At 32.9% G+C, this 14,172-nt stretch overlaps 2 protein-coding genes across 2 annotated transcripts in view; one reads left to right on the top strand and one right to left on the bottom strand.

The window, feature by feature from the left end:
* SHISAL2B (shisa like 2B) overlaps positions 1–4,382 on the top strand; it is a gene marked incomplete at its 5' end in the record, with an annotated part of 33,620 nt that extends 29,238 nt beyond the window's left edge. Inside the window, one exon of the mRNA XM_081293923.1 lies at positions 257–4,382. Within this exon, the coding sequence (XP_081150049.1) occupies positions 257–390 (134 nt within the window). The 3' untranslated portion in view covers positions 391–4,382. The remainder of the gene's footprint in view (positions 1–256) is intronic.
* A 2,258-nt stretch (positions 4,383–6,640) lies between these two features.
* The window catches only part of SREK1IP1 (SREK1 interacting protein 1), a 33,220-nt gene continuing 25,688 nt past the window's right edge, over positions 6,641–14,172 (bottom strand). The window contains exons 4-5 of the mRNA XM_081302190.1: positions 9,101–9,173; positions 6,641–7,045 (exon numbers count right to left, since the gene is read on the bottom strand). Coding sequence (XP_081158316.1) covers positions 6,859–7,045; positions 9,101–9,173 — 260 coding nt within the window. The 3' untranslated portion in view covers positions 6,641–6,858. The remainder of the gene's footprint in view (positions 7,046–9,100; positions 9,174–14,172) is intronic.

Genomic DNA, 14,172 nt, shown 5'->3' with positions numbered 1-14,172 from the left:
CATTATAGAAGCCTAAAGGAAAAAGGTAAGCATGGAATTAAATTTTTACTCCTGTGACTGAATATTTCCTTTACATAACTTTTAGAGGAATGATTTAAAATCAACTTTGAAATGACTCTTTCTTAATTCATCCACATAGTATTTTCAGGACATCATGCTTAGAACACTGCTACAATTTTTTTTTTTTAGCACAAATGTTAGGCTAAAATTTTTAATGTTATAATTTCAAATATTTCATTTTTTTGTGTGTTTACAGGCAACATAAATAGAAAAACCAAAGCCCTCAATTCAAATGCAGCATCAAATTCTACAAATGAAACATTCTATGAAGCTGAAGATAAAATTCAAGAAAAAGAAGTGGATACAATACAGATTAATATTGCTTATTAAATAAAAATCCTGTTCTCAAAGCTCACTGGAGAGCAATAAAAATGAATTTTAAACAATAGTTCGTAATGTTGCTTTTCAAATATTTGCCACTCACAAAGCAAGACACAGCTGCATTTTAGTCATTAAATTTATTCAACTCTAAGGTTTTGATTGATATTCATGTGCATAAGTTTACTTTTATTTCTAATTAAGATATTTCTGCATTACATGGAATTATACTAATTCTTCAGGAGAAATAAGAATGTATTGACAATACAGATAAACAAACATTTCAGTGAGGAACAGTGAGAAATTTATGTCATATCACTACATTTCACAACTTTTTTGATATAAGCAAATATTTTTATAACACATGGTATTGGATAGGTAAATGTTAGGGGAAATTGTCTTATAAATTTATGAGAGCTAGCATGTTCTTAAGTCTCTTAGAAATCAACCCATGCCTTTTGGAGGATTTTCTGGAGATACAACATATTATTCCTTATAAAACATAACAAAAATCACATTATATAATCTGTGCAGTAAGTATTTTCTGTATTTTCAGGGATACCATAACAAAAACCCTGTGCTTGATAAATTTCCTAAAGTCTCTAAAATGAATAAAACCAACCAGTTCTCTGGTTCTACCTAATACTTACCACTCAAACATGTAGAAATAACACTTGATTTGGCAAATTACAAATGTTTTTAAAGACTTGTTTTAAAGTACATAAATGTGATTTCTATTTTAAGAACACAGACATGGTTTTATAAAGGAATTCAACAGAAAAAAGGAATAACCAAGACAGCTCCTCTGTATATATCTGCTGCAGTGTATAAGATTTCTGTAGTTAGAACACCAGCCTTTCAAAATGTACTGAACACAGCTTCTCTGGTCTTGTCTAACAAAAGAATGCCTTATTGTTCTTGAGCATGCAAAGCTCAGAAACTTCCTCATTAGGCTTTCAAAATTTCTATGAAAAACCATGGATATCTTCTAGACCAGTATCGTCCAAGAGAAGTTTCTGTGATGATAGAAATGTTCTTTCTATATCTTTACCATCTGGTACATTAGCCACATAAAATGAACTTAAATAACCACATGAGGCTATATTGACAGCAGAGTCCCAGATCATTATCACAACATCCTACTGTTTGAGTTGGATTTCACATTCAAAAGGAGTACAATTTTGCCAAGGTTGGAATATTAAAATTGCTCAGAGTGTATGTGAAGTTTGAAAGTTGAGATATTTCATTATAAAAATTATATTTTACAAGGTCATAAAAGTGGAGAATTTTCAATTATTTTTGTAAAGTCATATAGAGTGTTTAATGCTTTTCATAGCTTTGATTTAAAAAAAACCATGAAATTTGCTATCTTGACACAGAAAGTAATAATTAATATTACTATTTTGTTTTAGATGAATATCTAGGTTGAGAAAGTTTAGTTAAGGCACGAATACAGTTCAACTTTTGTTGTTTAGGGGCAAGGGCAGATGCCATATGACATGAGAATCAGGAAACTTAGACTCAAGGCCAGCAAAGTGCTCATGTCACTTCAAATCCTCCCATCCTATGGGAGAAGCATACAGAGGCTGGGCCTGGCTGGATGCATCATGTATTGTGCCCTAGGTAAGGCACCCATTTCCCTGCTATTCTGCATACTTTTAGAATAGTTGAGAAGAGACAAGTGAGGTCAGAAGCCCCTCGGTATGGTAACTGGAGTTCTTGGATGCCAAAGGCCCAGGAAGTTTGAATCCCAGCACTAGCATCAGCAGAGCTCTGCATGCTCCCTGCTGAGGTAGCTTATCACCAGGTTACCTGAGGAAGAGTCAGGGCTCCTCAAGTGAACTAACTGGTATGTGTCTCTGGTAGCTCAGAAACAGTTGTGCTTCATAAATTGAAACAAAATACCAAAAGCAAGAAGTCTTATTAAATTATGGCCCCATCTATACATTGAAAAATATATTTTACATTTAAAATGATTTATTATTAACAGTGATAACTTTGTCTTTTTTTTAAAAAACCCTAAAATTAAAAACCAAACACATTTCAGAAAATATATATGTACACATAATTCTAGGAATGGGGATGATAAAGAATACAGTAGAGTTTTATGTGGTTTTAGATAACTTAAAGTCACTATGGACTTTTTTTTTTTTTTAGAGAAAGAGAGAAAGAGAGAGAGAGAGAAAATTTTTTTAATATTTATTTTTTAGTTTTCAGCGGACACAACATCTTTGTTTGTATGTGGTGCTGAGGATCGAACCCGGGCTGCACGCATGCCAGACGAGCGCGCTTCTACTTGAGCCACATCCCCAGCCCCACTATGGAATTTTTGATAAAGAATTATCAGATCTTAGGAAGAAAAGTGGGTCTAGAAGAATACAAATAATAAAGCATAAAAATTATTTTCGATGTGGCCTTCTGATGACCAACTTCATCTTTTAAAAATTATAGAATATGATTATGAAATGAATGAAACCAAATCCCAATAAGTTATTTCCTTTCTTCAAACACTTGAATACTGTCTTATTGCTTATAGATTTAGGTCCAAACTCTCAAACATGGAACTCGAGACCTCTTTTTCTTGATACCAATAATCTAAAATAGTAGTATCAATTTTTTAAAATCTTTATTATTCTTTTTTTATTTGTTTATTTTTACGTGGTCCTGGGGACCAAACCCAGGGCCTCATGCATGAGAGGTAAGGGCTCTACGGTAGTATGAATTTTTACCGCTTCCTGCCTTACATGTGGCACACTAGCAACACCAGATTTGATTATAATTCCTACATACAGCACATTAACTCAGCTTTTTCTGTATATGATATTTGTTCACAGTACCCACTCTGTGGGGAAATGACATAGGGCCCACCATTGTCTTCAATCAATATGCAATTCAGAATTACTTTCTCTTGGTGGCCTCTTTTAATTTCTCCAGACTAGATTAGGTACTCTGTTTCTATAAATTCAGGTCAATTACTGCACTTGTTATATAATGGTGTGTTCTAATGTTTCTCTTACCAATGAGACTGTGAATTCCTTTAAGGAAGCAAATTTATCTGTGTCCTCACTACTCAACCATGTTCGTCAGACTAGGGATCCAATAAACGTTAAAGAGAGGAATCAATGGCATTTTTATCAACATTACTAACAACTCTTCCACTTAGTTTACTACTGAAGGTGACCTAGTTATACAATTTTAGGTAAACAGGAAACAGACACACATGTAATTGTTTTACTTCTCATTTATTGATTCTTTGGCCTCACAGAACTAAAGATGTAAATGGAGATATATTAAGTATGAAGAACTAAGAATACCTCTGAGGGATTGGGGATTTAGTTCAGTGGCAGACTGCTTGCCTAGCATGCTCAAGGACCTGAGTTTGGTCCTGGGCCCTGGATAGGGTTGAGGATGGGGGAGGGGAAAACTCAGAAAGATTTTAGCCAATAGATGATATGGAAGGAAAAAAATGGGAAAACTGTGTGGGAGTAGGTCCATCAGCCTAAAAATAACAACCTTACTGTTTCTTAAAATCTGGTTACAAATGCAAATCTAAATATGAAGTCTGTCTGCATCTGGTGAAAACAACACTGGATGGGAAGAAAATTAACCAAATATCATTTATCTGCTAGATAATAGTTGAATTAATAAGCTGAAGGCAGACTGCTTATCTATAATAAAGTTCTAAGATGAATATTACTTGAATTTTCGTTAAATACTGATACTCAAATAAAGACTGGAAGAGATTTCAGAGATAATTTAGTACAATATTTTATCTATAAAAGTCATCAAATCAAGGCCCAGTAAAGCTAAATAGGTCTGTTGACAGTTATACAGGTTGGTAGAATAGCCAGAACTTAATTGTTACTATTAAATTTAGTTTCCCTCTGTTATATTCTATGTGGGAGGAAATTTCATGATTTTCTTCTTAAATATATTAGGAGAGATTTGTATAGAACCCCATTAATAATAGGATCATCATAGAAGAAAATTACTTTAGAAAAAATTAAATGCGGGAGGGAAAGGGAGAAAAAAAGGGAAATCACATGGAAATGGAGGGAGACCCTCATTGTTATACAAAATTACATATAAGAGGTTATGAGGGGAATGGGATAACAAACATGGAGGGAATTGAATTACAGTAGATGGGGTAGAGAGAGAAGATGGGAGGGGAGGGGAGGGGGGATAGTAGAGGATAGGAAAGGTAGCAGAATACAACAGTCACTAATATGGCAGTATGTAAAAATGTGATGTGTAACCGATGTGATTCTGCAATCTGTATTTGGGGTAAAAATGGGAGTTCATAACCCACTTGATTCTAATGTATGAAATATGTTTTGTCAAGAGCTTTGTAATGTTGTGAACATCCAATAAAAAAAAAAGAAAAAATTAAATGACTTTCATTCAGATGGAATTGTTTATAAATTATGCTAATATGGGAAATTTAGTTAAGAAAAATTCTGAAAATTATTGAAGGAAAAATTACAAAGCCATTAAAATCTTTTATTTTCTGTACTAGTAAATGAGGGCTGACTTTTATATATCTCTTCTGAGTCATTAATTGTGCCACCATTCAGTAAACAAAACTCAATGAGGTAATTTATAATCTTTACAAAACACATATGTAAAACTAACAAATAACTTGATTAACTGTTTCACTACAATTACTGTCACTTGTTAAGCATGTTATACTCTCAATGGGATGAGGCCATCCTTTCATATGAAGCATCTGCTAATCATTTTTAAAAGCTTTTGAAAAAACTTTTAAAAAATCTTAATAACAAATGAATTATATTTTATAACATGAGAAGCAAAGACAAAACAAACCCTTAAATATCTAATAGTTTTGTGTTTCCTCTTAATTCTTTAAACTAAATAATTTCTTTCTGAGGAGCCCAAATGAGTAAATTAGGTTATGGAAAACTGGGAAGTGTGAGAGCTTCCATGGTTGCAAGGCTAGGAGAGTAGTGTGTACCAACCACTTTGCTAGAACTTGAGCTTGGATGAAAAGAGTTATGAGGCTTCTGTGTCTTACTTGGGGGCATGCCAGGTCAGGTGCTGGTGAAGGAAGAATCAGTAAACTTTCCAGCCTGTGAGAGTAATTATACTTACCCGATTTCACCATCATGAATTTACCCACAGCTGTCTCTTTAGAAGTGCACCACAATGAGGTACTTGCAATCTTTGGTGCTATGTCATGATGACAGGATGATTTGCAATGCAGTTATAACATAAGTATTTAACTAAATGAGCATAAAAGGATACTAAGTATTAAGCAAATTAAGTAACACTGATCACTGTGAAATTAAAAATGTAAGAAACATTTATATCTAATAATAAATGTTTGAAAATGCTTACTCATATAAAACTTCCATCATTATAGAAAGGCTTTCATGATGTGACTCCCTGGTTCTTACATTTTAAAATGTACAGAATAAAATTCTAAACTTTCGTCACTGCTACTGAGATTTGTCACTGAAGTAAAAGAGGGAAACACCTCAATAGTTATTTATGAAACCAGAAGTTCTGTCTGAAACTTGCTTCAAAACTATAAATCATTTCAGACAAAAGAAATATAAATGCTAACATTTATAAAAATTTTCCACATTACTCATAGACACAAGCTTCATAAAATTTATGTAGTAAATACAATAAAAATCAGTGCTAATGAAGATTTAGCTGTCTTCCTAAATAAAATTTCCGTGTTTGAGGTATCACTGTAAAATATGCCAATATGGCACAACTATAAAACAACCCAGGAGTCTATCCTAAAAATCCTGACCAACACAGCATCATCTCTGCCAGACTTCTAATAGGCTGAACTAGTCTCTAAACAAAGAAGAAATATTTTAAGTGTTATAAAAACAAAGGAGACAGGTATTAGAAATTCTGCCTTTCATAAAATAATGAAATTTTGTTATATTTTCATTGTCATCTTCCTGCAGACACTATTCATTTAAAAAGTACTAAAGATCAGTAAAGCAGCTTCATCTCCTACAATATTTAAAAAGCTCAGAGATCTAAAAACAATAGTGAAGAATTTCACTAGTTTTAAACATTATATCAGAATATATAAAGCTATTAAAATATTCAGTATCAAGAGCAAATCATTACCCGCAGCTTTATCACTGGAAGGTAGACACTTGATTCAGCACTACTAGTTAACACTAGGTACATTACTTGTATTGACTGCAGTAAAGCCATAATCAACATAGAAGTAATAGCACTAGCCAAACACACAGAGACACAAATGTCAAAAATGATGTTTCATATGTACAAATATCTATACTTGGGGCATGGCTACTAAGTAACAAGTCTGATTTAATACATATGGCCAGAGGGATAATGGTTCTACACATGAAAAATGTCTATGTGAAAAGGTTGGGATATATTGCAAAGCATAATCATATAGCAAATTCTAAGGAGGGCAAATAATTTTTATAAATGAATTTTTAAATTTAGTGACTCAGGCCAAAGTCTCAGTTACTTTTTGGTGAATTCAGAACGATTAGAAGTAGAAGAATGCTTTTCTTTTTTTCTCTTCTTTTTTTCCTTTTTATGATGTTTCCCTTTTTTGGATTTGGTCTTCTTTTCTTTTTTCTTTTCTTTCTTCTGACATTTTTGTTTCTTTTGTTTTGAAGTATCCTCTTCAGTGGAACTGGAATAAGACCTATGGGCAATAACACACACTGATTGAAAATCATATTTATGACTGATAGGTAATTTTAAATGGGATTTGAGCTATCTTAAATTCTTCTTGGAGTAAAGAGGAAGTATAAACATAAAGAAACTCAAATGTACTTTGTATTCTCCAAAAATGATGAATTAACTATTTTTCTGCCTGGTCACAAAAACTGACAAAAACTAATATCTCTATTCTGCTTGATTTTAGTAATGAGTTTTTAATTTAACAAGGCTAAAATTACTTTTTCTGTGATTTTCAGTTTGGAGGCTGTGCTACCCTTCAAAATTTATAAGGCAAACAAAGTGATATTCATCAAGCCTCATTATATACACAAGTGTTTGTATATAATGTATTATATACATCATATTTGTATATAATGACTTGTTAGCATATTCTCTTAAAAGAGCACAAAAGGCTGCAATTATCATACATAAAAAGATGGCTAAAATTGTATCTCAGTATGAATGAATAAAAGTTGAAAATGAACAATGCCTCCCCTAATATTGAAAAAGAAAAAAAAAAAACAAAAAATCCATCTTTTAAGATTTTATATAAAGAGGTATGTAACACTCTATTTATGACCTAAGCCCCAAATACATATGACAAGATGGAAATTGAGTTATTTTAAATTAAAGCAGGCATCTAAAAAGTTAGTGCAGTGATGTAGCTATTAGGAATTAAAACCCAAACTGAGACTAATATAAGAGAGGAACAAAATTAAATGCATGAGACTATAGGGTTTCAAGCTATCTTCAGTCTTCAGAGTGACTTCCATGACTCAAAGTTTCTCTCATTTCTATAATGTTGCATCTTTTCTGCTTGTCTATCTACTGCCTTAGACTTCTGATAACCTACTAAGCTGCTTATTTTCTTATGTATTCTCTGGCTCCCTTTTCAGCTCTGCTCTTGTCAAATTTGGTTTACTTTTCTATTTAAAGACCCTGCTTGACTTCTGTATTCTGAATAGAATGACTTCTCTGCTTGCTCTCTTTTCTTTGGATTTTGGGTTCTGGATTTTTATTTTTAAGGAAAAAATTTAGGCCTAGCATAGCATATTATAAGGTGGCCCTATCTCTAACTACATAAAGGTTTTAATTTCAGGCCCTAGGATCTCTGAGGTTTGAGAGACAGCCCTGAATAAATAATCTGTTATTATAAAACAAGTATATCAGAACTTAGAAGACAATGAATAATCTCATGTTTCATGTAAGCAATTCACCCTGCTGAGCTGGCACAAATATGTCAACAATAGTCAGAAATGGTTCCTAGCAGTTTCTATGTTAAAGATCATTATTTACTCCTAAGACCTGAAAGTGAGTTAACTTTTCCAACACCGAAGTGTTCAAATACATGTAATTACAAAAACAAAAACCTACTGAGAGAGGTCCAAGTAAGACCTAACTATGGTCAATTGCTTTTAAAGAAAAGGTCTATGTGTCTATATGTGTATATTTATTCTAGTCTGAATGAAACTACTCATTCATTAACCAGGGAAGAAGTAGCCTTTTACTACTTTTGATCAATTTATTTAATCAGTTAGTTGTTAAAATAATAGTAAAAATTTGAAGGTGGTTGATGAAGGTTCTGAAAGACCCGAAAGAATTTTTAGCTTGACAAATTCTATTAAATTATATTAATAAATTAATTACTTAGGCATGATAATGATTATATGAGAATTCAAATATTTAAGTTCCAAATTCATCTTTATGAAGATAAAATGTGAAAAGTAGCTTAGCTACTATTCTGAAATTTAAAACTTAGAATATAAATAAATAAAATATAAAAAAAGAATAGGTATTATCACACATTTGTAACTTGATTTGTTGTAAAAACAAAAATTAAGGTGAATGAGTACTGACTTTATTTTTGATTCTTTACCTGACTTTGCTATTTTACTGAAACAACTGAATATCTAACTTCTTATTAAGAAAATGTTAACATTAAATTAACTGAACTATATATCAAAAATAAAGGTTTATAATCCTTCCTGGAATCATGGTTCTACTTTTTTCTTTTTTAAAGATGCTATTTATAAAATACCTTTTTCTTTTTTTTTTCAATTTGATTTTCTCTTTGATTTTTTCTTTTTTCTTCTCCTCTTCTTCATTTATTCCTGTAAGAAGAGGGCAAGGAAAAAATCAGGTTACCATGAAGCTACTGATATTAATATGATGTGAAATATTTTAAAATTTTAGTTGTTGGTTAGATAGATGGAGACATATGAAATGGGAACAGGCAGTAAAGCCAAATGACAGAAGCCTCAAAGATGTGTTTTCTTTTCATAGCTGGTAGAGGTAATAAGATGATATCTTCAACATATAAAGACACATGTAAGAGTTACTGAAAAAAAAAGAAGAAAATAGAAATCATTGAGAAGTACTCTGTAGATTAGAGAAAATGTGAAGGAAAAGTGTGTGGGTGGGGAGAAACAAACAAACAAACAAACAAAAAAAGAAAAAATGGCCAGACCAAATATAAAATATATTAAAGGGAAGAAAATTCATGAAAGCCCAGGACCATGTTTAATGAATTCCAGTTCTCAGTTACCCTTTTTCCTTTCTAATTCTGATCACCTCTTTCTCAAATGCTATAAGCAAAAGATGTGAAAAAGGTAGCTTGGTCAAAATTTTGAAAAAAAAAAATGAAAAAGAGCCAAGGGAAGTAAAACAGGATGAGTGAATAAAGCAAGCATTTAAAAAGACATATCAGCCTGGGGATGTAGCTCAGTGGTAGAATGTTTGCCTAGCATGCGTGAGGCCCTGGGTTTGATCCCAAGCCTGTAAAATAAATAAATTAAATGAGTAAATAACAAAAACTAAATGACAACATGTATGCGCAGACTCAAATCGCAAAACCAAAATGAAGTGACACTTATCTCTAACTCATCTCTATTTCTGGTATCCAGGATTTTGTTAGTTATGCCAGCAGCTATTTAGTAAACTGATGAATGCCAGTTGCCTGGAAAAATTCTCCATTACAAGAGAAAAACTAAAATGGTGCAAGTGATAGAATGCTAGAAGAGATTCTGAGCTATTTTTTTCAGTCCTACAGATTGAACCCAGGGGCACTTTATGAGCCACATCCCCATCTCCCCCACCTACAGCTTTTAAAAAATTTTGAGACAGCATCTCACTAAGTTGCTTAGGGCCTTGCTAAATTGCTGAGGTGGTCCTTGAACTTATGATCCTCCTGTCTCAGCCTCCCAAATCACTGAGATAACAGGCATGTGCCACCACATGAGCTATTTTATTTTTTAATTTTTTACTTTTAATTAGTTATACATAAGCTATTTTAAACAGAAAAAATATGATTTTTGATGTATGAAATGGACACTCTATTACTCAGTGACTTCTGTTAGAAATACCAAGAATGGGGTGCTTGGGAGTTTAAAGGGAAGGTCAAGCCAACATGTATGTCAGAGGTTGTTGACTCCATCAGAATACTAGTACTTTGGTATTTTTTTTAACTTCCTTTTATCTCAAATTAGCTTTTATTTCCCAATTATGAGTTTTGTTACTAGAGGAGAGACATGTACTGAGAAAATATGTCTAATAAACTTAAAAATTTTGTATATTTATCATGAGAAACAGGCATGAGAGGCAACACGCAGAGCAGCTTTGGAGTTAGGCAGACTGATCTTTGCATGTAGCCTACTGAATTACTAGTTATATGAACTTAAGCAAATTTCAAGCTAAAAAGGGAACAGAATATATTAACTTCATTAAGTTATTGAGGATAAAAGAAAGCAAGGTATAAAACATAGTGCTATTTTGGCATATCCATCAGTGGCAAGCATTATAATTACTACTTTATTAAGATATAACTGGCATATAATAAACTGCATATATTTAAAGTATAAAATTTGATAAGGCTTGAGACCACAATCAAGACAAACATCCCCTTTACTCCTCTCAGACTTTTGCACCACACTGTAATCCCTTCCTACCCCAGGCAACTACTGAACAGTTTCTGTGAATAGATCTATTGTATAGACATACCACAATTTGTTTATCCATGAACCTGTTGAAGCCATCTAGGTTGTTTCTAGTTTGGGGGTATTATAGACAAAGCTTCTATGAACAGTTGTGTAAAAATATATGCTTTCATTTTTCTTGGGAAAATATCTAGGAGTAGAATAATGGCCATATGATAGGTGTATGCTTGATTAACTTTGAAGAAACTAACTGCTTCCCATAGTGGTTGCATCATTTTACATTGCCAGCAGTGGTTAAGAAAGTTCTAGTTGTTCAACAAACTTATGAACAGTTGGCATTTTTAACTTTTTAAATTTAAGACATTCTGGTAGGTACAGAGAGATATCTCACTGCAGCTATAATTTACATTTCCTTAATGAAAAATGATGCCGAGCATCTTTTCATGTGCTTGTCATTTGTCATGTTATCTTTAGTGAGCTGTCCAAATCTTTTCATTTTAAATTTTACTTTATTACTTAATTCTGAGAGTTCTTTGTAAAGTCTAGATACAAGTCCTTTATCAAATATTATTTGGCAAATATTTTCTCCCAGATTATGGCTTATCTTTTTACTTGCCAACAGCAAAGTCCTTGATATGATGAAATCCAATTTATCTTCTTTTTCCTTTTATGAAATGTGCTTTTTGTGTCATATTTAAGTAAACATTACTTAACTGAAGGTCACAATGACTTTTTTTCTGTTTTCTTCCAGAAGCTTTAGATATTAAACTAAGGCCTATGATCCATTTTGAGTTAATTTTTATACTTGTTGCATCATAGGGATTAAAGGTTACTACAATATAATTCTTCTAGCATTGTTTGTTGAGGACTCTTCTTTTTCTACAAAATTGCGTTTTTCAACTCTGTCAGGAATTAGTTGAATTTCTCCTTCTGGGAAGATGGAGTAATTTTCCCATCTCTCTCATTAAGTACAATTAAAAATCCTGGATACTATAAAAACAAATAGAAGATGACTCCGAAAGATAGACAAAGACAGACCAGTTGGTGAGTCTGAAAAAATATAGGGAATGACACAGTAGTAACTTCTCTGAGATTCCTTTTGGCCTCATATATCCTAGATTTGCAGCTGAAAAAGCTGGCATCCTGGCAATGCTAACAATTTACCAGACAAAAATGTCTCCCTACCCCCTCAAAAAATGTCCTTCATAGAGAACTGAGAAAATGGCAACCTAAAATGCTAACAATTTACCAGACAAAAATGTCTCCCTACCCCCTCAAAAATTGTCCTTCATAGAGAACTGAGAAAATGGCAACTTTCTAAAAAGGAAATTTTAGAAAATAACTGCCCTATACTCCAGCTAAATACTAAAGAAAACATTATGGCACCAACTATACCCATGCCAGTAAAGGCCAAATGGGAGTCTAGGCTTCTACTCTTGGGCATCACCTTGCTTGGGCATTTGAGAAAATTCCAATTACAAAGCCACAACTTTAATCTCCAAGGGCTAGTAACGAGACCTTCACTAATGATGTCAATGGAAACCAAATGGAGAGCCTGAATTTCCATCCCAATATCTGGCAATAATGAGCTATCCCTCCACCCAAACTAAGTGTTACCAGGGGAAGCCTGGCGAAAGCCAGAATTCTTACCATTACCTAATGGAAACAAGACAACCCACTTAGGGTGTATCAGTGGAGACCATATGGGGAGTTGGAACTCCTACCCTCACCTAGCAGTAGGAAGGAGCCATGCTGACTTTGGGTGTTGATTATTGCTGAGTGGGGAAATAGACTTCTTACTCTGCCTGTAGTAAGAAGTCAGCACCCCCAATTTTCCTTCTGGAGTGAACGCCAGATAAAACAAAAGGTTTAAAGACAAGACAGAATTTCATAGTACAAATTTTAAAAGTCCAAATTTCAATGGAAAATAACTTATCAAATCAAGAACCAGGATGAAAAATGAAATATTCATTAGATGACACCACTACAAAAGCTATTAGAATTATCTGAAATAGTTTTCAAAACATTATAAAACCATTATAAAAATGCTTCTATAAATAATAATACACATTGAAACAAATGAAAAACAGAGAAGAAATAGGAGATACAAAGAAGAACCAAATAAAAGTTTTAGAACTAAAAATATAGTAAACTGAAATTTAAAAGCTCAGTAGAAACCAGGCTTAACAGAAGAATGCAAAGAACAGATAAATAATCAGTGAATTAGAAGGCAGATCAACAGAAATCACTCAAACTGACCAAGAGACAAAACAGACTTTAGAAAATAATGAACAGATTTTTAGAGACCTATGGAGAAAAACATCTAACATTTGTATTGTTGGAGTTCTATAAAGAGAAGAAAAGAAGGCAGGGCTAAAAAAGTTTTGGAGAAATAATAGCTAAAACCTCTCAAATTTGGCAAGACATAAACCTACAGATTTAAGAAACTCAGTTAACCTCAAACAGGATAAACTCAAAGAAATCCACATTAAGAAATATTATAACTAAACTTCTGGATTTTTTTTTTTGGGGGGGAGTACAGGAGATTGAACCCAGGGGCGCTTAACCACTGAGTCACATCCCCAGTCCTTTTTAAAAAAATATTTTATTTAGAGACAGGGTCTTGCTAAGTTGCTTAGTCGGCTTAGGCTGGCTTTTTACTTGTGATCCTCCTGCCTTGGCCTCCTGAATAATTAAACTTTTGAAAGTAAATAATCAAAAAAATCTTGAAAGCATCTAGAAAAAAATGATAAATTATGAACAGCAGTAAAACAACTAGAAAGAAAGTAGGTTTCTAAGTAGAAGGTGTGGAAGCCAGAAGGAAGTGGCAAATTTTTCAAACACTAAAAAAAACTTGTCAACCTAGACTTCTCTCCTCAGTATCTATTAGGAATGAAGAAGAAATCAAGACATTCTCCAGTGAAGGTAAACTAAAAGAATGTGTCAACAGCAGACATAATTAGTATAGGAAGTTCTCAAATAGAAAGTAAAAGCAATCCTGGAGCATTGCTTGAGAAAAGAAGAACACTGTGAAGATACTGTTATATATAATAGTTTCTAAATTATGTATGATGTATGATGATAGCAGCATAAATTATAACACTACCTGGTATGGTTCTAATTGTATGGTTTTAGTCTGCCTTTTTCTCACTAAGATCAAGACCTGACAAGAACAACT

This window comes from Spermophilus citellus (genome assembly GCF_964194105.1).
Source record: "Spermophilus citellus genome assembly, chromosome: 1".
Lineage (NCBI taxonomy): Eukaryota > Metazoa > Chordata > Mammalia > Rodentia > Sciuridae > Spermophilus > Spermophilus citellus.
Note: the sequence above shows the minus strand (reverse complement) of the source record. Positions and strands in the feature narration are given on the sequence as shown.